Below are 25,256 nucleotides of genomic sequence, written 5' to 3'. Positions count from 1 at the left end.
ATGGCGGCGCGGAGGGGGCGGGCAGGAGCGCGGTGATTGGCGGAGGCGGTGCGGGGGGCGGGTCTGGAGGGCGAGACTCCCTGTGAGTGACGGCGAGATTATCCAATGGAAGCGCTCGGAGGGAGGGGCGGCCGGCGGTGATTGGCGGGAGCCGCCGCGGGGGCGTGTCCCGCCTCCTGCCGCGCCGGTGCCGCGCAGCGCTCCGCGAGCAGGAGCAGCAGCTCCCCTTTCCCTTCCCTTCCCCTCTTCCTTCCGCTTTTCCTCATCTTTTTTAAACTCATTATTTTATGGTCGTTCTGGGATTTTTTTTGCGGTTGTTTTTTCTCGCCCCCCCCCTCCCCCGGGGGTGGGCGGAGGCCTCGGAGATAGGTCGGCGGCGGCGCCTCTTCGCGGGACTACAGTTCCCACGAGGCTTCGCGGCGGGACGGACTACAACTCCCGGCGTGCCCCGCGCGCAGAGTACATAAATTACACTTAGAGCGGCGCGAACTCCATCTCCCGGCGTGCCCCGCGCTCGGCGTCCTCTCTGGCCTCCTCCCCCTTTGCCCCGCGGCGCGCCAATAAAGGTTCCGCGCACACGCAGCGCGCCTGGCGGAGCCGCTGCCCCTCGGCGCGACGAGCAGAAGGAGGCGGGGGTCGGGGAGGCGGGAGGGGCGGGCGGGAGGGGGTCGGGAGAACCTCCCGGGGAGGTTCCCTCCCTGGGAGAAGGAAAAAAAAAAAAGAGGGGCGGCAGCCCTGGCCGGGGCCGAGCGCGCGGCGCGGCGGGGAGGGGATACCGGGGCGGACCCGGAGGACATGGAGGGCGAGGGGGGCCCGGGCCGGGCCGGGGCCGTGCGGGAGCTCTGCCGCTCCTTCGGCCACTACAACCGGCACCTGGCGCGGCTGCAGCACAACCTGCGCGAGACCAGGCGCTTCTTCCGCGACGTGCAGCTCTCCCAGGGACGCCCCTTCGCCCCGGAGGCCGCCGGCGACGCTCCCCGCGCAGGGGACGGGGATGAGGGGCCCGGGGACGGCCCCGCGCCCGGCGGTGAGAGGGGACAGGAGGGGCCGGGGTGGGGATCGGGGTGGGCAAGGGGGCGGTTCTGGGGGTGAACGGAGGGTTCCTGGGGCGAGGGGGCTGCAGGGATGGTTTGCGAGAGTTGGGGGGCAGGTGAAAGGCGGTGAGGAGTGAAGGGCTCCGTTTATGGGGCTGCGGGGTCTCTGATGGGGTGTCGGGGGCTGGGGGTGCCTGTGGAGAGCTTGGGGCTGTGGGAGGGTTGGTGGGGGGTAGGGAGCAGTGGTTTCGGTGGGTGTTAGGAAAAGGTTCTTCAGAGGGTGGTGGGCACTGCCCAGGCTCCCCAGGGCAGTGGGCACAGCCCCGAGGCTGCCAGAGCTGCAGGAGGGTTTGGACAGGGTGGAATTGTTGGGGTGTCCATGCAGGGCCAGGAGCTGGAATTCGCTGATCCCTGTGGGTCCCTTCCAGCTCAGGATATTCCCTTCTTCCCTCTCCCGGTTTTTCGGCTCCCCTTTGCCGGGGTGTCAGGAGGAGGGGGCGGGTGGGATGAGGGGTCGCTGTTCCCCGGGGGGTCCCGTGGGAACACTGGGGTCTCTTCAGCAGCTCCCCGGGCATTTGTGCTGCTGTTGACAAACAGAGCTGCGGGTGGGAGCTCTCCTGCCACGTGCAGGGCTCCCGTCTTTCCATAAGACTGTCTTGTGAGAGGGGACTTTGGCGTGACGTGAAATCCTTTTATAAAGATCTTCTTCATTCATTTCCAAACGGCTTCGTGAGTCATCTCTGTTGGCCACTTGTCCCCCTGCTCGTCTCACCCTCACGGTTGTGGTTTGGAAATGGAAGTGTTGGGATCTCCTGTCTATTAAAAAAACCCAAAAAACCAACAAAAACAACCCCCCTGGGTTGGGTCTGGCTGGTTGGGAGTTCACTTTCCCCATCTGGGGGGCATCACTAATTCAGTGTTCCTGACATAGGTACAGATTCCAACAGATTTCCTGCCTCTTGTTTCTAACCCAGAGCGCTCACAACCTTCTTTTTTTTTTTTTTTATTCAAATCCCTGCTTTGACCCGGTGTGACTTTACTGGCCCTGCATCAGGGCTTGGTTGTGCTGACAGTGATGACAGTGTGGGCTCCTGGCTCGGGATTTCAGGCTGCAGAGGTTGTCTGGCTCTGCAAACTATGGATTTAAGTTTTATTTTCAAACTGGTGGACTGGTGATCAAGTGAATAAACCTGCTCTGGGTTAGAGGGTGGGAGGTTGTGGTGGGAGTTGAGGGGAGTGTGGGAACAGGGAGAGGATGACGAGCAGGACTCGGTAAATTAATGGACACAACTATAAAATAACTATGAATTAATGATTATTATTTTTTTTTTAAAGCTCTGGAAAGTCACAAGCCTTTGCCCAAAACCCAGAGCTTTGGCATTGCTTATTAACTTTGTGCCTGAATAACCCCCAGGTGGTTGATGGAGAATCTTTATTATATTAATAATAATAATTAGTTATATTTATAACAACAAGAGCTCCTTGTTTCTGTGCAGTTTTAATTGCATTTTACATTCCTGGTGTTCTCTGAATTGTAGTGGCTGGTAATGAAGTTTTTTTTTCCCTGTGTAACATGGGGAGTTTTTTAGGTGTCAGAGGGTTTAAAGAGCACAGTTCTGACTGATTTCAGAACCACTTTTTGCCCTTCAGGTGGTATCCAAGTGAGAGGAATTCTGGCCCAAATTGTTCTGCAGGCTTTTTGTGAAACACAGGGGGAGAACTGGGGAGTGGAGTGGACAGGACACACTGCCCAGGGCTGGAGTGGAAAATAAACTGTGAAAGTAAATGCAGATGTCTTGGAAACAAAACAAAGCGAAGGGTTTGCTTTTGAGGCACCTGAAAAACCCGTGGAACAGCCTGGAAAGGGAAGTGGTGCCCTCTGGATCAACAGCCAAAGCCCAGCCTGGGTTACTCTGCCCACAGCCAGGGCTGAGTATCTGCTCAGGAGTGGCCCCTGGGGTGAGCTGGGTCAGCCTGGGCTGGCACTTTGGGGAGAAATCAGTCCTTTCCCATCCCACTCAGGAGGGTGACAGCCAAATCCATCAGCAAGTGACTGGCGCTGACCAAAGCGTGGGGGCAGCAGCAGAGCTCGCTCCTCACAGTGGGAGAAGGGAACTCCACCAAGGGAAGGAATAATTCGCCTCCCAGCTACTGGTTATGAGGGAAAGGCAAGTCTGGTTTGCTCTGTCTGCCCTTCTGAAGGAGCCAACAAAATCCTGTCTGTTCTCTGGGGCCGCCTTGCCGTGAATTGGCATCCTAAGAGTGATTTGTTCGAGTGCTGGGACGATCCCTGCAGCTTCAGGTCTGGCAGCTTTTGGCTCTTGGTGCTTGTAAATGGTTTGTTTTCTGCAAAAGCAAACCCTGAGTTGGGGACTTGGCAGCAGGTTTTCCTAAAATAGGTGAAGATACCAAGAAAAAAACTCCCTCAGCCCTGCTTTCTGCTAATTGGGCTTCTTTTCTTTGTTCTGTGCTTGCAATAAGTGGGAGATCACTGGGGAATCGTGGAATCCCAAAATGATTTGGTTTGGGAAGGACCTTGAAGCTCATCCCATCCCACCCCATGCCGTGGGCAGGGACATTTTCCACTGTCCCAGGTGGCTCCAACCTGGCCTGGGGCACCTCAGTTGATGGAACTGTGCTTGACATGAGTCTTGTGGTGGACAAAACCTCCTGCAGGTCACGACCAGCAGCACAGAAAGGGGAGGATTTCTCTGAAAACCCTCAGTGTTTTGCAGTGAGAGGGTCTGGCCATATTTAGGTTCTCCTCATGCAGCGTTGAACATGGAAGAGAAACACAAGTGATGCTGGCAGAGGATCCCTGGCAAAGGGATGAGTCAATGCTTTGGGGCTTCTATGGATTCCATAAATCCAACCTCAGCCTCTCCTGCCAAGTGTTTGGCTGAGTTTTGAGCTGAGCCTTGGTGAGAGACGTCCTTGTTCTTGGACAGGCCTCCTTTCATCCCCCGGGATCCACGCGCTCCAGGACTCCCCCGAGCCCTGGAAGTGTTTTGAAGTGTTCATCACATGTCTGCCAGTGATTACACTTCATGGATCCAGGATGCAGCACCAGCTCCAGCCCTTGGCAGGAGTCCTGTCACGAACAGGAGCTGCTCAGGGGTATCCCTGCAGGTTCTGGACCTCCTTTGTGCTGGGAAAATACCCAGTGATGGACAAACACAACCTCTGCCATGGCCTGGGTGGTGCTGCTGAAGCAGCCTGGCCTAGTGGAAGGTGTCCCTGCCCATGGCAGGGGGTGGGATGTCATCTTTAGGGTCCCTTCCCCCCCAAACCAGTCTGTGATTCCATTTTTATATCCACGTGTGCCTCAATAATTTCAGTGAGGCTGCTGCGTTTCAATCATTTTCCATCAGTCAGTACTCACAAAGCCTGCCTGGAGTGGGGAGGGGGAGCTCTGCCTGCTCTCTGCTCTTCAAAAGCCTCTGCAGGGAAGGCTCTGCCTCTGCAGCCCTTCCTGAATTGCTTCTTTTTCATGCCTGGTAGCTGAAGGGCGAGAGTCTGGATTGCAGCAGAAGGTTCAATAAATGTTACCAGATCAAAGAAATTCTTTATCCTGTAGATGAAGGCTGAAATGTGCTACTTGTGGGTTTTTGCAGATCCTTATCTTTGTGTGAGCTCCTGGGCAGCTCTGGCCCTCTGGTCACTTGATGTGGCTGCTCTGCCAGGCTGTGGATCTTGAAAGGCTTGTTTAAGGAACAGTTAGAAGAGCCAGTCCCACTTCAAGGAGTGATTTCTCTCTTAGCCTTTCCCAAACTCGGCTTTTGGGGGTCAGCAGTCAGGGTTTTGTGGGGGCAGAGGTGCAGGAGAGGGGTTTGCTGAGCCACCTTAGTGTTGTGGTGGGAAAACTCCTCCAACAGTCTATTTTCAGATGGAAGATTTGAAGGAAAAGCAGATTTTGGGCAAGATGTTGAAGAAGCCTTAAACTGGTGTAAGACACAAAGAACTACATGTGGTGCTGCTCCAAACTGGACTTTAATTAAACCAGAGGAGTGGAGTGGTGTCAGTAAGGACCAGAATGTGTGGTGTGCTCTCTTCAATTTGGTTTGTAGTGTCCAGGAGTATCTTGGTACACGGGAGTATCTTGTTTTCTTGGGGCTTGGAGATGCTGAAACAATTTTGGCTGCCAGAACATGACTCATTAGAAGAATTTTAATAGCCCTGGTGAAACAGGACCTTCCCTGTCAAACCCCAGTTGCTGTGTTGGAGGGAATTCTCTCTTTAAACTGCTGCTCTTGCCAGTTTGCCCCCAGTCAGGGCAGTCGTGGTGGTTTGAAATTGGTGTCAGGTTTAAAACCTGGCGGGTTTTGGGGCCTGGTGCCTCCATTTACCGTTTCATTCTTGGTGCCCCCAGGTCTGGACCATGACCCAGCCCTGGCTGTGCTGCAGCAGCAGCTGTTCTGTGTTCCTGAAGCGCAGCACACGAGGGACTGGTTGGTTTGTCCACGTTTTTTGTTCTACCAGAGTGATTCCATTGCACTGGGGGACACAAAGCTGCTCAAGGCTGAGTTGTGGGCAAAGCTCTGTTTGGGTTTTGTGAGAGAACAGAGAAGCTAAACCCAGTCCTGAGCCTGAATTACTGCAGGGAGTTGTTCCATCCCTCTGAGCTTGGAATTCTTAGCCCGTGATGCTGCAGCCGGGGTTTCAGCTGGCAGATGAGTAAGGAGGGTGATTACAGGGAGTCCTGCTCGGGAGAAGATACAGATGTTGAGTAATTTCCTTTTGCAGCTTAAGTGCTGTTCTTAAAACGCCAGCCTGTCCAACTGTGCCTGTTTGGTTCAGCTGGGCAGGTTGGGAAGGGTGTTTGCTGGCGGTGCCTCCAGGGGGTGAAGCTGTTGCTGTGTTTTGGGCTGCTCCAGAACCTTCTGGCTCTTAGCAGAGTGTCTTCCCTCCCCAGCTGCTGGAAGTGGGGCACTTCCTGGAGGTGCTGTGGCTGTTGGTTGTAGGGAACTGCTGGCAGGGGCTGTTCCTTCTCCTGCTGTGCCTCAGCAACCTCGGTCCTGTCTGCCTGATGTACAGAGATAATTTTGCAGGAATGCCTTTCCCTGAGGCCAGAACGGAGGGTTTGCTGCTTTAATGTCAATATTCCTAGATTTTGGTCAGCAGGCTTGTGCAGTGGCACTCCTGGGATTTGGTAGATGTGAAGTGTCTGATGTTTTGAAGTGTGGGTGGAACTGTCACTGATTCAGAGCTGACTGAATTTATTTCTGATATGGGACAGGAATGTTCTGTACAGCCGAGCCATAAAAACTTGGGAAGAGTTGGCCTTAGTGACCCACTGGGCCTCCTGGAGCTCCTGATCCAGGGCAAACACTGTTCCAGCCCCAGGCAGGATTAAACCTTTGCTTGGTTTGACCTTGACAACTGTTTTAGCTTGACTTTTTGGGCCATCCATGAGTCCCCCTCTAACCTGCTGAAGAGCTGAGCGTGGACTCTTTCCAGTGGAATAACATCATGGAATACCCTGAGTTGGAAGGGACCCACAGGGCTAATCCAGGTCCCCAAAATCCCACCCTGTGCCACGTGCTGGGGGGAGAAGAACAGTGACAAACTGCTCCAGTGGCTTTGTGGGAACGAACCTGCTGGTGGTGCAGCAGGAGTGCTGAGTCACTGAGATGGATCCCTGGTGCTCTGTGGGTTTCTGGGTGGGCTGTGGGGCAGCAGTGCCTGAGCTTGTCCCTCCAACCCCTCCTAACTGAGCCCGTCCCCGCTTCCAGGGCAGAACTTCATCTCCTTCCCCCGGCACGAGGAGGAGCATCTGCAGCGCTCCGTGAGCTGGCACCCCTGCCTGCTGATCCTGGGCCAGAACTGCAGTGCCAAGTGCCAGCTGCTCAACATCCTGCTGGGGGAGAAGCTGCTCCCCACCACCAAGATCAGCAACGAGGAGAGGTGCAAGAGGCGGCGCGTCCGCTTCACGCACGGCAGCCGGACCCGCGTGAGCCTGGCCCTGCCCCAGCAGTACGAGCTGGTGCACGTGCTGGCAGCTCACAGGGGCCACTGGGACACCATCCCCGAGGAGGACCTGGAGATCCAGGGGGACCCCGAGGACCCTGCCCAGCGCATCGCCGAGCTGGAGGTCACGCTGCCCTACTCGCTGCTCAAGGTAGGCGGGGGTGCTGTCCCTGCCCCCTTCCCCGGGGAAATCCACTCTTGCAGTCCCTGATGGAGCAAATGGGGCCAGCTCTCAGTCAGAGGGGTCCTGTTAATTGAAGAGAAGCTGGAGGCTGGTGTTAGGGTTGTAACTGGACGTCAGTGTCTGTGCTCATGTGCCTTTGGTTCAGTGCTGAGTCACAGAATCCATTAGGTTGGAAAAGATCTCTGAGATCAAGTCCAACTTTTGGCATTATCATTCCTTTCTCGTGTTTCCATCCAAGCTTAGAACTCCAAGCGTCTCCTAAAATTTGCCTCAGTCCCAAAGTCCTTCAGAGTTGGCTCTGCTGTCTCGTGGCAGCCAGCAGCTCTCATACAAGGCTGTGGACTCCATCTCTGCCCTGAAGAGCTTATTGTCAGCAAAAAGCCTCTTAATTCCACCCTTTGGGAGAGGACAGCCTTTTTGCATCTCTGTGCTGTCTCTGGAAACTGCAGGTGCTGAGAGCAAGAAGGTGGGAGTTGATCCCAGTGCTGGGTCTAACACCGGTCGGGTCTTGCTTTGTGACTTTCCTTTCTCTTGTCTGTTTATGTTCCTGTTGGGGAGTGTTGTGGTTTGGAGCTTACAAACATCTCTAAGGGTTGTGTTTCACAGCTTTTTCATTGCATTTAATGTGATGTGTTGAGCCTTTGTTAGAGCAGTGTAATAATGCTGGAGCATTGTGGTTGGCAGATTCCTAAAATCATGGAATGGTTTGGGTTGGGAGGGACCTCAAAGCTCATCCAGTCCCATCCCCTGCCATGGGCAGGGACACCTCCCACTATCCCAGGTTGATCCAAGCCCTGTCCAACCTGGCCCTGATGTTGAATGTCTGGAATAGATGATTAATTTTTAAAGATAAATCATTTCAGAACAAAGAATATGATCTGTTGTCACACGAGTAAGAGCATGAACTTCCGAACTAAACAATAAAATAACAGGGGGTTTTCTTCTGTGTGTAAGAATTGAGACATGATGGTAATTGAGCAGCAAATGAAGACCCAGTTGGAAATCCATGTTCCAGCCCCTGTCTGTGGCTGAGTTTAAGCCTGTCCCAAGGAGCTCAGTGCTGTTGCAGTGACTTTGCAAGGCCAGAAGAGCCACGTTTTTGTGTGAGGCCTCCCCTCCTTCCCCCAAAGAGCTGCTGGTGCTGCAGAGGAAATGCCTGTTCTGGGTCTTCTGCCTCCAAACTCCTGCCTTGCTGGGCATAAAAGGCTCTGGAGCTGTCCCTGTCTGTGCCTTGCTTAGGTTGTTCCCTGGGCCAGCTCTGCAGCCCTCCCTCAGCTTCTCCTGGGAGGCACAAAGATCCCTCTGTCTGCCCTCGGGGATATTTAGGACATGGAGATGAAAACAGCTACTCAGATTAAATTGAAAAGGGTTGGTGGAATAAAAAAGCTCTTCCAGTGGAAGGAGAAGGGAGGGTGAATCAGCCTCAGATGGATTCAAAGGATTCCTGATGTGCATTGAAGGGCCTGAAGGACAGACAGACTTTTTTTTTTTTTTTTTTTAAAGCCTGATAGGAGATCCTGATTAATTGTCCAGGTGATGGGGCTGGGGGACAGCTCCCTGGTAAATTCCTGGTAAATCCTAGAGTTTGGCCTCCTACTGAGACCTGTTTTATGCCCCTTTTCCAACTAATGTGAGTTCTCCAGCCCTGCTCAGTCTAGGCCAGGCAGTGAAGTTTGAGTAAATATCTGCCTGTCATGGACAGGGCTCCTGTAACCAGTGGAATTTCCATCCACAGCCACAATGGAGGAGGTTTCTGGACACTGTCCAAAAAATCTCATGTCTGCAGAACAGCTCTGAAGGAACTTCTGCTTCTTCTTTTCTTGTGGAACAAAACTCTTGACTCTAATTACGGTTACATCCAGGATGTTAACAGGATATCCAGCTCTGATCTTAAGGGTTTAGGTTTGCCCAAAGAACTTGGAGGAGCTCAGCACATTTTTGGACAGAGGGAGAGGGAAAGCAATCTGAATTTTACCCCATCTGTTCCCTGAAATCCCCACATTTTCATCTGTTTTTTTTTTTTGTATTTCATAACCTCCCCTTTTAGATATTTAAAAACACTTTGTTATTATTTGAACATTAAACACTATTCCAGTAAAGAAAGACTAAATTACTTGTAAGTTAACAATATCCAAATAAACCAAACTACTTTTTTTATTTGGAAGTAAATCAAAACAAGTGTGGAATATTCCTGGGTTTAATATCAAACTGCCACTGGAGCACCCTGAGGGGTTTTTCTCCAGCCTGATACCCAGGATGGCACCATCCTTGATTTTCTGTGTCTTAATCCAAACCTGCCTCACAGGAGAAGGGGGGGAAGGAAGGAGCCAAAACTTTCATTTACATGGAATGGCTGCTGCTGTGAGAACCTTGTGCTACTGGCTAGGTGAACTTGGTTATTTTTAAACGTCAAATATCAGGGCTTGGAAAAAAAACAAAACAAAAACCCTGTGGCAAAGCTGCTCTATTCCTTGGGGATCTCTGTGCACAGGAATTCATGTGGGTCATGGGGAATAATCCACTTAGCCAGACAGATTATTAGATTTACAGTGGGAGCAAACAGTTGGCTCTTTCCCTAAATCTTTATCAGTTGTGCCCAGGGAGCTGAAATGGGCTCCTCTCGAGGGGTGGTTTCGCTCTGGATGGGCTTAAAAAGTTCCCTTTTTTTTTTTTCCTGCTGTTCTCCTGTTTTGTGGGACTTGGAATCTCGGGCTGTGAAGCTTTAAGGAAGGTTTGCAGGGACAGAAAAAGGTTCATCTGCTGTGGCAGAGCTGGGAAATGAATGGAGAAGGAGAGCTGGCTTGATTTGGGTTTGTTGTGTTTCCTCAGGTGCTGCAGGAATGATTCAGGGCACAGGAATCCCTGGCTCTTACGAGTGGCCGAGGATGTGCTTAAGTACCTGCTGGGTGATAATTTATGGCCATCCTGCTTAAAACCTGGAGGAATGTGCTCTGATCTCCTGCCTGAGAGTGTTTTTAATCTCTGTATCCAAGCCTATTTCGGTTTATAGGAAGGTAGAGGAATATTTTTAAAGGAGTGCATGCAGTTTTGTAGTGTTGACACAGAAAAGCTTCGTGTTGGCTGAGTTGTTTTTTTTTGGCCCTTCCAGCAAAGGTAAAATGAAATTTTCTCCCCCCCCCCAAAATGAGGTTAAAATCCAAGTTCTGTACAGGACAGCAGAGTGTGGTGTCGATCACTTCTCTTGCAGGGGATTCTCTCTGTTACTGGTGCCTCAGATCCCTATGGAAACAGAACAAACTGGCAAGTTTTCAGAAAAATTGGGTGGGGGAAGTGTGTGTAAAACAACAGCAGAAAATAAAAAGATTCTAAGTAGGATCTGGGGGTATAAATGTTCCTCAGATTAATAGGGAGGCATGAAATGAGCTCCCATGTGTAATAAATGCAGTGACTGTCAGACTTGAGTGAGTCACAAGCTGTTCTTGGGAGGCAAAATATCAAATGGGTGCAGAAAAAGGCTGGCCTTCAGTCACAGGAGGAGTTTGGGTAAAGATGGGACTAAATTGGGTTGGTTTTCAGCCCCTCAGTTAGCTGAGCAAACAGTGATTAAACTGCCCCGAGCCCGGGAAAAGTAGGACAAGGCCCTCTGGGGATGGAGCAAAGAAATGCTTTAAAGTGCTTTGGAAAGGAGGAGTTATCTCTTGGTTTAGTAAACTGGCACAGTTCAGTGGTCCCTGGGTGCATTCAGCAGAGGCTCCACTTGGCTTAGTGGAGGTCCAGGTCTGCTTGACCCTTGATTTTCATTCCTGTTCTCTGTGCTGGTGTCTGCAGCACCTCAGTGCCCCATTTCAAGTGGCAGAGCTTTAACTCCCAGTGTTTGCCCTCCTGACCTTCAGGTGGCCAAGTGGGAAGCTCTGGTGTTTTATAAGGGCCCTTTTTAGTGCAGGAGAACAGGGCTGAGGTTCCTTGGGAGCAGTGAGGAGTGTTTCTGAGCAGCCTGACCAGCTGCAAAGCTGTAGGAATCCAGGGTGAGTCACAGGTATTCCCCACGGGAATCCTCCAGTGGGGCTGCAGGGATGGTGCTGAAACATCTCTAGGATGTTTTGGGGAAGGGGAAACCAACCAAAACAAGGGGTGGGCAAGAAATATTTCCTCTCTGGCCAAGGTTGAGGGGTTCTGTGGGAGCAGCAGGCCCTGTGGCTTGGGGTGGTGGGTGCTGTGTGTTGGTTTTCTCCTCGTCTCCTGGAGACAGCTCTGGCTTCCTCCTTTGTTTACAGTGGCTGCTGTGAGTCAGCTCCTGGGGGATGTTGCAGCCCTGCACATCCCCTTCTGCTCAGCTCCTGTGCCCCAGCCAGGTTTGGGGGCAGGAGTGGCTTCCTGAGAGCTCTTAAGGGTGGTCAGGAAAAATGATTGAGGGATTGTTAATTATCACCCTCTGTTGTGAGCCAAGGATGGTACTTGAAATTGTCTCTTCAGTCCAGAGCCTTTCTTTCCTTGTTTTAGTAGTGATGTATGGAATTCTAACACTGCTCTTGCACGTCCAAAGGGGATTCCCATCTTCCTTGGAAGGGAAGGAAGCAGGTTCCAAACTGGCCCTTTGCAGTAGGGTTGGTAAGAAGTGCTGTCACAGCAGCAGAACTGTGCAATAAGAAAACAACTAAAACAAAATCCATCCCTTAGCTTTGAGTTGGATTTAAAGAAAGCCACAACCAAGCCTGTCACAGCCATCTGTTCTCCTGGCTGGGAACTCAGGTTGTTGTGCTGCCTTTTTCTTGGCAGTAGTGGCTTGGGTAGTGCTTCCTACTCATGGGAATCTGGCAGCATGGATGTCTGGGAGACATCAGCAGGGGAGGCTGCTGCAAAATGGGGCAGGTACAAGATGAAGAATTCCAGTTGTTCTGTGGTCCTGGGACACTTGGAGGAAGTTTTATTCTCAACCAGGCTAAAACTCAAAGGCACCTGGTCCAAAACAAGAGCTTTGGAGTCAGCGGGTGCTGAGCCCCGTGTGGGGGCATCCCTGTGGGATCAGCCTCGCGGGTGGTGCTGTGGCTGAGACTCCAGGACTTCCCTGAGGGGTTTTGAGTGGCTCTGGTTTGGGTTGTGCCGCGCTGCTGCGTGCGAGGACTCGCTCAGACGTGCCGGTGTTTGCCCTCAGGAGGTGGACGTGGTGGTGGCGCCGTGCCGGGGGTTCCAGCCAGCGGAGGACACCCTGGGGGAGTTTGTGAACCAGGTGCTGCCCGTGGTGACCTTCGCCATCAGCGAGGCCCAGCTGTCCCCCTCGGACCAGGCCGAGCTGAGAACCATCAAGGAGAAGTTCTCGCTGCCCATTTTCTTCTTCCGCGTGCCCGAGGCCGGGGCCGAGCTGATCTCCCCCCGCAAAACCGATGTCGAGAAGTCCTCCCTGCACTGCCAGCTGCTGGACCTGCAGTACCTGAGCTCCAACCACTGCAGCTGCGGGGACGCCCAGAGCATGCTGGTGGAGCAGCTGGAGAAGCTGCGGCTGCTGAGCACCTTCTCCAGGCAGGTGCTGCAGAAACACCTGGTGGAGGCGGCCACGAGCCTGAACGAGCTGCACTGCCGCTGCCTCAACATCTTCATCAACCAGGCCTTCGACATGCAGAGGGACCTGCAGATCACCCCCAAGAGGCTGGAGTACACCCGCAGGAAGGAGAACGAGCTCTACGAGTCCCTCATGGGCATCGCCAACCGCAAGCAGGAGGAGATGAAGGACATGATCGTGGAGACGCTGGGCAACATGAAGGAGGAGCTGCTGGAGGACGCTGCCAGCATGGAGTTCAAAGGTGACTGCACCGCTGGGAATGCAGGGGTTGGGGGCTTGAAAGGAGGGGGGAGAGTGGTATTTGCCTTCTGCAAGGGATGGGGGGATGGTGGTCTGGACAAGAGAGTTGGAGACATTCAGAACGTGCCAAACACACAGAGGTTCAGAATGTTCTGAATGCACAAAGATTCAGGTATTCAGAATATCCAAAATGCACAAAGATTCAGGTATTCAGAATATCCAAAATGCAGAAAGATTCACAATGTTCAGACATTCAGGATATACCAAAATGCACAAAGAGTTGATTTTTTCAGTAGTATCTGTTGGGTGAAAAGCACCACCCTTAAATGAGAGGCCTGAGCAGGTTTCTTCTGAATCAGACTTTCCCCCCCCAGACCTTCCTGCACTGCTCTGGGTTTAAGGTATTTCACTTCTTTAATTCCCTGCTCCATGAAGAACTGAACAACTCTGTCCACGTTGCCTCAGTGGCTGCGTTGAGATTTGGGAATAAATCTGCCCTAAGGAAAAAAAAGCCATTTCAGTGTCAGCAGTGAAGGCTTCAGTTGGTGCTTTCTGCTCGGTCTCTTTGAGAGAGTTTTGCATAAGACTCTTGGGTTTAGACCCTTCCCAAAACGAAATCCTTCTGGGTAGGGAAAGTCTTCTTTTGAAAAAAAGAAAATCAACACAACATACTGTGCTTGCAAGGCTTGGCATGGAGTGTGTTTTGGGGAAATGTGAGAGTTCTCACCACCTCTTCCAGTAGCAGAACTGCAGGAGCTCTGAGCTGGAAGGCCAGGGGATGGTGTGTAAGCTGTGAAGGGCGAGAGGCCCCCCAAATTCTGGCTGTGGGAGTGTGGTCTGGCAGAGGCAGCGCAGGGAAGGTTCGTGGGTTGGTGCTCCACGGCTCTGTTTCTCTGCTTGCCAGAGCTTTGCTGTAACAATCACTTGTGTTCCAAGGGAATGCACTTCAGTGGGATGGTGGGGAAAGATTTGTCTTCTTAAAGCAAAATCAGGAACAACTCGGGGGCTTTTGGGTTAGAAATCAGCTTTGGAGAACGGAGGGCTTGCCTGAGGGTCGAGAGAGGCCCAAACTCCAGACACATCATTTCGTCTTGAGGAGCTTCAGGTTCCAAACTGGAGTGTTATTTCCTGGGACAAGGAGGAGAAAGGATGACAAGGGGCAGTGGCTTCAAACTGGCAGAGGGCAGGTTAGATGGGATATGAGGAAGAAATCCCTTCCCTGTGAGGGTGGGGAGGCCCTGGCACAGGTTGCCCAGAGGAGCTGTGGCTGCAGAGCCTCTTTGCATGCTGAAAACCCCTGCAAACAAGCCTGTGCTTAACTGTATGGTGAGTTAATTCTGGAATTGTTGCATGGACAGGCCATAATTCCACGTGTCCCACCCTTCCCAGCCTTGGAGCCCTGCAGTGCCTGAGCTCAGGATTCTGCTCGTGCCAGGAGCGTGTTCAGGGGCAGCACAATAAACCACCTACAGGAAATCCTTGGGCACATTTATTTGCCCAACACACACACCACTTGGGGCATCTTGTTGGCTCTCAGCTCTTGGAGTGCTCCCCTGAAGGAAAGGGAGGTGTTGTTTTGAGGAGCTGATGCCATCTGCCGATCCCTGCCTTTTTTTTAAGTGGACTGGGCTGACGTTGGCCAAAATCCAGGGACGAGGTTTGCAGCTCCTGGGAGGAACAGGAGTATTTTGGAGTGGTTACAGGGCAGGAATTGCTCAGTGCTGGCTTGAAAATACCAGGTGGTGATGGACCTTTCCAAGGCACCAGGAAAAAAATGCCTTGTCCCTGATGTGGCTGTTCCATCCCTTCCCTCTGGCCATCCAACATCCAGCAGTGCCTGGAAGAACTTCCTGGGCTGCACTGGACAGAAATACAGCTTTGTCTAAAGGAAGGAACCTCTGAAGGTGGAGGGAGGGGGAAAAAAAAAGGCTTTTGGAGCAGAAGCTTCTGCTCTGGGTGTTCAGAGCAGCTCTCAGGAGTCGTTGTTACCACCCTGTGACCACCAAGGGTGTCTCTTGCCCTTCCTGTGTGCAGATATCATCATCCCTGAGAACGGGGAGCCCGTCAGCTCCAAGGACATCAAGTGCTGCATTAAGCAGATCCAGGAACTGATTATTTCCCGGTTAAACCAAGCAGTTGCCAACAAGTTAATCAGCTCAGTGGACTATCTGAGGGAGAGCTTTGTGGGGACTCTGGAGAGGTGCCTCAAGAGCCTGGAGGAGTCCTGGGAGGTGTCAGTACATCCAGTGAGGAGTCTGGAGAAGCCCAAGGACGGTTCTGTGCACATCACAAGCAATTATCTCAAACAGGTACCCGTGGCTGGGGTGGCTCTTCAGAGAGTTCTTATCACTGGCTTTCTCCTGAGCCAGGGAGGGTGGGGGGAGGTGGAGATGCCCAGGGAAATCAGAGGGACACAGCTCTGGAATGGGTGGGGTTTGGGGTCATTAAGGGAGGTGCCGAAACTGGGGAACAGTCACTTAAGGGCCTAACACTTAATTTTCCTAAATCTTTATATAATAACGAGATTACAGCCTAGAAACACCTCTGAGCTCAATGCAGTTAATGAATTAACCAAGTGATTCATGGGTTATACCACAGAGCACAGTTCTATTTTCATTTTCAGGGGGTCTAGCAAAGTTTATGGCTTGCAAAGTTTCCCAGACTTACATCTTTTCCTGCTTTCCAGATCCTAAATGCAGCTTATCACGTGGAAGTCACCTTCCACTCTGGCTCAACAGTGACCAGGATGCTGTGGGAACAGATCAAACAGGTATGGGCACCTCCAGCAGTTATTCCTGAGGATTTCCATCCCTGAAAGTGTCCAAGGCCAGGTTGGAGAGGGCTTGGAGCAACCTGGGCTGGTGGAAGGTGTCCCTGGGGGTGGTACAAGATGGGCTTTAAGGTCCCTCCCAACCCAAACCAGTCTGAGATTCCATGATTCCAATACTTCATGTAAAGCAAAGACCTCCTGAGTGTTTTCTTGAGCCAAGGCCTGAAGGGCCTTTTGAAACTCGTGACTGTTTGGAGTAGTGTTGTTTATTTGGGTTTGTGGGTTCCCTGTGGGTTTTTGTTTGCTTGTTTTGCAGTGTATCTTGATTTAGGTCAATTCACTCTTCTCCCCCCAGAGCAGTCCAGATTTGCTCTGGTTTTTATGTTAAATTTCTGTCTGTTAAGCCACTGATGGTGGTGAAATCCCTGCTCTGAGCTGCTGCTGACATTTACTGCCTTCTCCCTCCTGAGATTCCTTGGGTGGGTGAGGGGAGCACCACTCTATCCCAGAGAGGTGCAGTGCAGACAAACCTTCAGCCTGGCAGAGGGATCCAGCCTGGCTGTGCAGCCCCTGGATTTCTGTGGCCTCCAATAGAGGGTGGGGCAGGGCAGTTGAATCCCCCGGGAATTATGGGAAGTGGTGCATTCCAACCCCCGGGATTGCCCAGCAAAAAAGAAGCTTCCCTGTCGATTTTGCCCCTTTGGGAACCTCTCTCTCCCTGATTCCCTGGGCTCCTGCTCGTGCTGCCACTTCCCTCAGCCCAGAAGCTGCACCACAGCCGTGTGGTTTTCCAGCTGGTGGCTGTTGGAGCCCTTCCTGGTCAGCTGGGAAGGGGTGCTTGGGTTGTAGGAATGAACTGAGCAGCTGCTCAGACCAATCAGACCATCTTATTGGGATGTACCACAGTGTTGGGACCAGTGCCTCTGGGTTAGAACCATGGAATCCTGGAATGGTTTGGGTGGGAAAGGGACCTTAAAGCCCACCCACTGCCATCATTGGCCACGTGCAGGGACACCTTCCACTGGCCCAGGCTGCTCCAAGTTTATCCAGCCTGGCCTTGGACACTTCCAGGGATCCAGAGGCAGCCACAGCTTCTCTGGGCAGTCTGTACCAGGGCCTCCCCACCCTCTGTCAGTAATTAGCAGTTACTCCAAGGTAATTATGTAGCCCAGATCTGTGTGCAGGTGACCATGTCATTACAAGGTGTCTGAGCAAATCCACTGTCCCTGGGTGTTTTTTTGTGCCGGTGCCTGAGCTTTGTGTCCCGTTTTCCCAGATAATCCAGCGGATCACGTGGGTCAGCCCCCCTGCCATCACCAGCGACTGGAAGAGGAAGGTGGCCCAGGATGCCATCGAGAGCCTCAGCGCCTCCAAGCTGGCCAAGAGCATCTGCAGCCAGTTCAGGACCAGGCTCAACAGCTCCCACGAGGCCTTTGCAGCTTCTCTGCGGCAGGTGAGCGTGGGCAGCTGTTCAGCAGGGTTTGTTTTGGGCTGTGCCATTTGGGGAGAGGAGTTTGAACTGCAGGAGTAGCTGCAGGAGCAGCTGGTGCAGTGAGTGCAGCCGTTCTGTGGGGAGAGGTGGCAGAGCTGGGGTGAGAGCTCTGACACCAGCTCTTATTTTTTAAACTGGGCATTCAGGGCCCCCTCAGCCTCGTTCCAGTGTGGCTCCAGAGCAGCAGCAGGGTGACAGTGTGTGTGTGGTGTCTCCTGCAGCTGGAGGATGGCCACTCTGGCAGGCTGGAGAGGACGGAGGACCTGTGGCTGAAGGTGCGGAAGGACCACGCTCCCCGGCTCGCCCGGCTGTCCCTGGAGAGCAGATCCCTGCAGGACGTGCTGCTGCACGGTGAGCACCCTGTGTTACCCTCCCCCTCCTCCTGAGGCAGCCCCGTGGGTGGGGAGGAGTGGGAGGGGTGTTCCACTTCCCACTGGCACATCCCCAGTTCCCTGGGTGCTGCTGCCGGCCCGTGGCGGGCTCTGGGCTGCCAGGCTGGGAATGTGCTGGAGAAATCCGTGTGTTTTAGTGCCTGACCCCCCGTGCTGTGGTGTCTGAGTGTGCCTGGCTGTTGTGCCTTGCAGGCAAACCCAAGCTGGGCCGGGAGCTGGGCCGAGGGCAGTACGGAGTGGTGTACCTGTGTGACAGCTGGGGGGGGCACTTCCCCTGCGCCCTCAAATCTGTTGTTCCCCCAGATGAGAAGCACTGGAACGACCTTGCACTTGAGTTTCACTATATGAGGTGTGTATCCCGAGGGCTTTTCCTCCTTCTCCTCAATGTCACAGTCATTTAGGCTGGGAAAAGGCTTCCCAAGATCAGAGTCCAGCCTGTGCCCCATCCCCACCTTGTCCCCCAGACCAGAGCCCTGAGTGCCACCTCCAGTTGTGCTGCAGGCACTGGAATTGCACAGGCAGGGCCTGATTCCCTCTAGTTTTATTCTGGAGTCAGTGACTTGACCCCATGGAATGCCAAGCTGCCATTCCTGACCTTGCCAGGACTCCTGGCCAGTGCCACTGCCAGGTGTAACAGGCACAGAGGGTGCACAGAGGCAAATATCCTCCTCCCTGCCTCCAGCTGGTTCCCTGGGGTCTGTGCTCTTCAAGTTCCTGCTGTTTTGCAGGAGTAAATTAGAATTAATAGACTATTACAGCAAACAGTTCTTCTCCCCTGATTTTTGGTGTTGAATCATCCCTCCCTTCCCAACCTGTCTGAATCCACAAAGGAAGATGATGGCTCTGCAGTGCAGAAAGCAGCTTGTTTTCAGTAAACAGCTGCAGGCAGGTGCTTCAGCACAGACAGCTGAAATAGTACAGGGTTTTTTTGGAACTATAACCTTTAATAGGGCTTTTTTTGAGTTTAATTGGCTCAGACAGCTGGATATTCTTGTGGTGCTCTGAACTGTGAATTTTTCCTGCCCAGGACCTTATTGCTGTGCTAAAGCTGCAGCTCCTGGGCATGTTCTCTTTAGGAGGGGAGGCTTGGCCTGGGCTGAAGGGGATAAAAATGACCAGTTTTCTGTGCTGAACCTCCCCCAGGTCCCTGCAGACACATGAGAGGCTCGTGCACCTCCATGGATCCGTGATAGATTATGGCTATGGAGGAGGCTCCAGCATCGCTGTGCTGCTGATCATGGAGCGGCTGCACAGGGACCTCTACACGGGGCTAAAGGTACCAACAGCCTGGGGCTGTGTGTGTTAAACAGAGTTTAAACATCCATGCCCCATCCCTGGGAGTGCCCAAGGCCAGGTTGGACAGGGCTTGGAGCAGCCTGGGCTCATGGAAGGCATCCCTGCCTATGGTGGGAGGTGGAACTGGATGAGCTTTAAATTCCCTTTCCACCCAAACTGTTCTGGGATTGTCTAATTAAAAAAAACACTACACATCTAAATCTTTATATATTGGTCTGTAAGACAAAGCTGGAATTGCTTGGGTTTGGTAAATAAGAATGAGGGAAAGTGAGCTGGACTTGCAGGAGTGAAATGTGTGTGTGTTTTGTTCCTCAGGCTGGGCTGGAACTGGAGACACGGTTGCAGATTGCCTTGGACGTGGTGGAAGGGATCCGGTACCTGCACAGCCAGGGGCTGGTGCACAGGGACATCAAGCTGAAAAATGTCTTGGTAAGGAGCACTCTGGCATCACCTGGCTGATCCTGGAGGCTTACAAGGCCTCCTTAGTGGGAGGGAGAAGCTTAAGTGAAGGAATAAGCTGGCCTGGCAGTGGAGGTTTCCCTCAGTCCTCTTCTGGCACCAGGCCCGGGGCAGAGGGAGCAGTGCAGTGACTCCTCTGCAGTGTAGGCAGCTTGAGCTCCAAGTGGGATTTCCAGTTCCTGCTTCTCTTAAATGCCAGCCACACCCTTGATGGAGGAGACAGGTGGAGGCATGTCCTGGCACTGAGCTCTGCAAGGGGAGTGTCCAAGAGCAGCCAGGCAATCAATCAGAGCAGCTCATTAAGAACAAGTGCCCAAACCCTCCCCAGTGTAAACAGTTTTAGAACCCTGGTGTTGTTGAAAGGCAGCCCTGGGACCGAGCAGCGTGGTTATCAGCTGCCTCTGTGTGGATTCTCCTGCAGCTGGACAAAAAGAATCGAGCCAAAATCACTGACTTGGGGTTCTGCAAACCAGAGGCCATGATGTCTGGCAGCATTGTGGGCACACCCATTCACATGGCTCCTGAGCTCTTCACAGGTATGTCCCCCCACTGAACCCACTGCTGGCCTCCTGCTCTTGCCTGGAATTGTGAGGGACACGATGAGGGGAAAGGGATGAGAGGACAAGCCCCAGGTGACCTGCTTCCAGTGGATGCTGGGTGTTGTTTTGTGTCAGTCTTGAAAGAGAACTGTGGGATTGATAAGCTTTGCTGAAGTGGTTAATACTTCTGCAGTTGGAAAGTTAAATTCCTGGTTATTAGGAAGCTGGGAATAATCGGCTTTCATAGGCAGATCTTCAGGAAGGATCTCCTGTAAGGAATTTCCATCCTGTGGAGTGTTTGAATTCACTCTGCATTGGGCCTCTGGCCCAGGGGCTCTCTGAGAGTTTTCCTGAGCCTTCCAGTAGCACTTAGAGGTTCTTACCTCACTTACCAGAATCCCTGTGGTCTTGTCAGAGCTGCCCCTGCTTGGGCAAGATTGAAATCAAATTGGGTCAACCCTGTTTGTGTTTAATTTAGAGTGTTATTTAATGTTATTCAGGTGGTTCTTATTAACAGTGAAATTCTCCTGGCCATGGGCTGGGCCTTGAGCTTAGACCTGAGCACTGGCTTAGCCCTGGGGCACCTGGGGTGCTCAGTCTTGGCTGATTAAGTGGGTGAAGATTAAGTGTAAAAACCTGAGAACTGGAAAATCTTAACTTTTCTCCTTTACCTTTGGCTGTGACTGCTGCTGTGTTCCTTCCCCCCCACTCTTGCCTTGTGGCAGTGAAGCTGTGGTTTAAACCTGAAGAAGTTGGGCACTAGATGAGTCCTCAGCCTGCAGTGGCGAGGGGGATGATTGTCCTGCTGATCAGATGTGCTTTTGTCCCAGGGAAGTACGATAACTCAGTGGATGTTTACGCCTTTGGGATTCTCTTCTGGTACATCTGCTCGGGCCACGTGAAGTTACCAGAGGCTTTTGAGAGATGTGCAAGCAAAGATCACCTGTGGAACAACGTCAGGAGAGGTACAGAGGCTTGCTCTGGCTCCCCCCTCCTGTCAGGGAGTCACAGAGCCAGAAGGTCCCCCCTGAGCCTCCTTTTCTCCAGGCTGAGCCCCCCCAGCTCCCTCAGCTCTCCTGGTGCTCCAGACCCTTCCCCAGCCCCGTTCCCTTCCCTACACATGCTCCAGCCCCCCAATGTCCCTCCTGAACTGAGTGACCAGAACTGCACACAGGATTTGAGGTTCCAGCAGTGCCAGCACAGGGGGACAATCCCTGCCCTGCTCCTGCTGGACACTCTTCCTGATCCAGGCCAGGATGTTTTTGGGACACTCTAAAGAGTAACATTCACTCGTTCACCTTAGAGATTCCACTGAAAGTTGACCTAAAATGAGCAGGATAAAAAAGGGGCTTTTGGTTAAGCAGCTCTTCTCCATCACCACAGGAGCTGTGCCTGCACACCCTTAACCCACGGAGCAGCACAACCCTGGTGATGTAACCCAGCCCCCAGAGCCAGCCAGGCCTGATCCCCTGAGGAATGTTTAATCCCTTGCAGTTCCTGGAGGTTTCTGTACATCCAGCTGCTCCATGTGCAGCCTTGCTGAGGGAGCTGGGTGTGGAGAGGAGCACTGGGACAGGTGTTCCCCAAAATACAGACTCACTCCTGTGCCTGCCTGGGGGTTCAGTGAGTGCTGGGTTTTGCTGGCAGCCCAACCCTTCGTGCTGTGTCCTGGGATCAGGATGTTTTACCCTCATCCCTCAGTTCCTGTCCCTGCAAACTCTCCCCTTCTCATGTGAAAAAGATTAACTCAGATGAGTGAGTCTCCCATCTGGCCAGGAGGCTGCACTTGCTGCTCATTCCCACGTTGAACTGGCTCCCAAAGGCACTGGAATGTGCAGGTGGGTGGCTGGGGGGGGACCTGTTTCCTTAGAATTCATTTTGCTCCCAAATAGTTGCAGAGAGGAGGCTCCTGGTGAAACTAAATGTGCTGGGAGAGCTGGGGGGGGGTCAGCCTGGAGGAGAGAAGGCTCCAGGGAGACCTTAAAGCCTAAAAGGGGCTTAAAAAAGGAGGGAGAGGGACTTTTTGTGTGGGCAGAGGACAAGGGGCGATGGTTTTAAACTGCCAGAGGCCAGGGTTGGGTGGGATATTGGGGAGAAATTGTTCCCTGGGAGGGTGGGGAGGCCCTGGCTGTGGCTGCCCCATCCCTGGAAGTGTCCAAGGCCAGGCTGGATAAACTTGGAGCAAGCTGGGCTAGTGGGAGGTGTTCCTGCCTGTGGCAGGGGGTGGCACTGGGTGAACTTTAAGGTTCCTTTCCCACCCAAACCGGGCTGTGATTCCATGGCTCCATGTGCTGCCCGTCCTCTGGCAGTGCCCACGATCTGAGGAGCCTCGGTGATGCCTCAGCCACCTTTTCCTCCTCCAGGAGTGCGGCCGGAGCGCCTCCCGGTGTTCGACGAGGAGTGCTGGCAGCTGATGGAAGCCTGCTGGGATGGGGACTCCTCCCAGCGCCCTCTCCTGGGGATCGTCCAGCCCATGCTGCAGGGCATCATGGACAGGCTCTGCAAGTCCAGCTCCGAGCACCCCAATAAAGGCTTGGATGACTCGACCTGAGGAGGAGGCACAGAAGGATTTTGGAATTGTGGGGAGGGGGGGAATTCTACTTTCCCCCCCCGCCACCCAAACTCTGCAGGAGGCTTCTCCAGGCGGAGCTCTGTGCCCAGCCTGGGTGGCACAGGGACCAGCAGCCAGGAGATTGCTCGGAGAGGTGAGACCCTCGGGGCTGTTCCCACGCTGAGGAGCATCCAGAGCAATCCCAGTCCACCCCAGCGGTGCCAGCTTATCCCACTGCAGCTTCCACCGTGGAATTGTGCGAACGAGGCAGAGAAAAAAACCCCACGCCCTTGAACTCAAAAGGGAGTCATTATTTCCTTTTTTTTTTTTTTTCCCCCCCTCTTTGCCAATCCCACACCACCAAGCCAGCCAAGCAGAGCGCTGTGTGTGTGTGTTTGTGTTTGTCTGTGTGCCCACTAAAGGAAAAAAGCTATTCCAGTGGACTGTGGGGGCCACACGGATCCATCCCAGCCTCTCGTCGCTGGCACTGATTCCAGAGTGCTTGGAGAGGAAGGAGAAAGCAAAAAAAAACAAACAAAATCTAGGCTAGAAGTGTTTTAGAAGCATCTGTAGGAGTTTCTGCAACACTTGAGATGTTTACATTGACAGGAGCAAAGCTTCCATGTTTTACTAGGGGGGATCTGCAGCTCCCCTGCACACCTTTATAAGCTATTTATCCTTGATGTGCCCTTCACCTCTGACTCCTGTTACAAGAAAAAAAAAGGAGAAAAAAAAAAAAGCTCTTTTTTTTTTTTTCTGGTCATTTAAATGCTTCTTACTGCCCTTTCTTTCCCAGCCTTCCTGTGAAACGTAGGAGTGCTCAGAGGTTACATCTTGCAGTGCTGCACCAAAGCCATCCCACCCCAGGGCTGCCCAGGGGGGAAGAATTGCCAAGTCATTTTAATTAAAAACTGGGGAGGGGGGTGTGGCTCAATTAGCAGGAAAGGTGTAATGACAGTTTTAAACTGTGCCAACTCTGCCACCTTTTTAAAACTGAGGTTTCTTCAGCTTTTTTTTTTCTTTTTTTTTTTTTTTTTAAGTGGGGGGTGTGATTGGAGAAAAAAAAAACCAAAACAACAACTAAAAAAACCCCACCAGGTCCTTCCTTTTCCAACAGCTCCATCTGCCCAGCTGGGCTTTCCCTCTGGGGCTGTTCCAGCTGCTGCTCTGCCTGGGGCACAGCCTGAACAAATCTGCAGCCTGGGGCATGGGTTTGGGTTGACCCTCCCTTTCTCTGTGCAATAAATGAGTTCCTGTGCTTTTTTTATAGAGAAAAAAAAAAAAAGACATTTTTTTCTTCTATTTTTTTTCTTTCCCCCTTTTTTTGGTGTTTTTTTTTTGGTGTTTTCTTTTTGTTTTTTTACTTTTGTGCACCTTGTGGGCATTTCGTGGGCTGTGCTGGCATTCCCAAGGGGATTTTGGGGTGGAGACAAGCTGTGTGCTGGAATTCCAGGGAGGTTCTGTGCAGGTCCAAATGTCTGTGCTGGAATTTCAGGGTGGGTTTGTGTGGATCCAGCCCCTCTGCTGGAATTCCAGGGAGGTTCTGTGCAGACCCAGCTGCTCCAGCTGGCAGTGCCAAGCACTACACTACTTTTCCAAAGGAGAATTCCCGTTTCCCAGGGCACTCCCAGGCCCCCACTAACAGTATTAACCCTGGGCCTGGGGCTCCTAAACCTGATTGAAACCCGGGGAGGGTCGAGCTCAGTCCTTGCAAGGACTGGGGAGGGGGGGGGGTTGGTGTAAATAATAAAAGTATGAATAAAACTGCAATCTCTGTATCTGCAATTCCAGAAATGTCGTGTAGAGCTTTTCCTGACGCTTCCCTGATGCCTTTTTAGGGTTGGTTGGTGCTTCCTTGATCTCTTTTTTTTTTTTTTTTTTTTTTTTTCCCCCATTTTTGGGAGGTTTGGGGATGTGGGAGGTTGGAGATCTGCAGGTTTTCCCAAACTCAGTGCAGCTCCTTCTGTGCATTGTTATTATTTTCTCTTGTTCTGAGAGATTTCATCTCTAAAAGGAGCATTTTCCCCCGTTAGAGCAAGAAAATCAAGGATAATTACTGGAATCAATCAATTCAAAGGAGAAGTGATACCGACCCCCTCTGCCTGGGCCTTGTGCAGTGAGCTGAGCTGAGCTCTCCTCCCAGAGCCTTTATTTGCACCATTTTAGTGTTATAATGTTAAAAACTATTTAAACTCTCTCCCTGGGCAGTGCCAAAGCCGTGCCCAGGTCCATGGACACGCAGCAGGGGCTGCTGCTGCAGCGCTGGGATCGTGGCTACTCCAGGCATTTCACCTTAGAAGGAGTGGCACAAAGAGCTGGGGTTTATTTTGATTTATTTGATTATTTCTCCTAAATCGGACGCCCCTTCCCTCCCTGCGCCTCCCACCCTGGGAGCGCCCCGGGCTGGGCGGGGCTCGGAGCAACCTGGGCGGAGTCCCTGCCCGTGGCAGGGGATGGATGAGCTTTGGGGTGCCTTCCAACCCAGACCATCCCAGCGTTCCGTGACTGATTGATTTGTTTATTTATTTATTTATTTTACGCTGTTTAATTTTCCATTCGCTGGAGCCGCTCCCGCCCGGCCCGGAACCCTCGTGCGCGGCCGCGGCGCCCGCCCGGCCCCTCCTCACGGCGCTCGGGGCTGCCCGCGGCGCTGCCTGATCCCGGGAGCCGTTCCCGGAGCCGATCCCGGTGCCATTCCCGGCGCCGCCGGAGCCAGCGGGGCCGGGCCGGGAGCGCGCGGGAGGGGCGGGCCGGGAGGGGCGGGCCGGGCCGGGCGGCACCGGCAACGCGGCGGGGCCGGGGAGGGCACCGGGC

The 25,256-nt window shown here is 52.8% G+C and overlaps 1 protein-coding gene across 1 annotated transcript; it reads left to right on the top strand.

Annotated features, from left to right (window-relative positions):
* Positions 1-781: 781 nt before the first annotated feature.
* Positions 782-23,709, top strand: DSTYK (dual serine/threonine and tyrosine protein kinase). The gene is made up of 13 exons (XM_050326909.1): positions 782-1,027; positions 6,767-7,152; positions 12,299-12,944; positions 14,978-15,252; positions 15,630-15,713; positions 16,990-17,166; positions 17,427-17,556; positions 17,790-17,946; positions 18,741-18,873; positions 19,209-19,322; positions 19,774-19,888; positions 20,722-20,856; positions 22,255-23,709. Exons 1-13 carry the CDS (start codon positions 796-798, stop codon positions 22,440-22,442), a joined length of 2,772 nt encoding a protein of 923 aa, XP_050182866.1. The 5' UTR covers positions 782-795; the 3' UTR covers positions 22,443-23,709.
* The last annotated feature ends 1,547 nt before the right edge of the window (positions 23,710-25,256 follow it).

Source organism: Myiozetetes cayanensis, unplaced genomic scaffold (genome assembly GCF_022539395.1).
Source record: "Myiozetetes cayanensis isolate MyiCay16 unplaced genomic scaffold, myiCay2020 scf32, whole genome shotgun sequence".
Lineage (NCBI taxonomy): Eukaryota > Metazoa > Chordata > Aves > Passeriformes > Tyrannidae > Myiozetetes > Myiozetetes cayanensis.
This window is presented reverse-complemented; position numbering and strand designations above follow the sequence as displayed.

Coding starts and splice junctions, on each gene's coding strand:
- DSTYK (XM_050326909.1), top strand. CDS start 796: ATGGAGGGCGAGGGGGGCCCGGGCCGGGCCGGGGCCGTGCGGGAGCTC. Junction 17,557..17,789: donor GCAGGACGTGCTGCTGCACG/GTGAGCACCCTG, acceptor TGTGCCTTGCAG/GCAAACCCAAGCTGGGCCGG. Junction 17,947..18,740: donor CTTGAGTTTCACTATATGAG/GTGTGTATCCCG, acceptor AACCTCCCCCAG/GTCCCTGCAGACACATGAGA.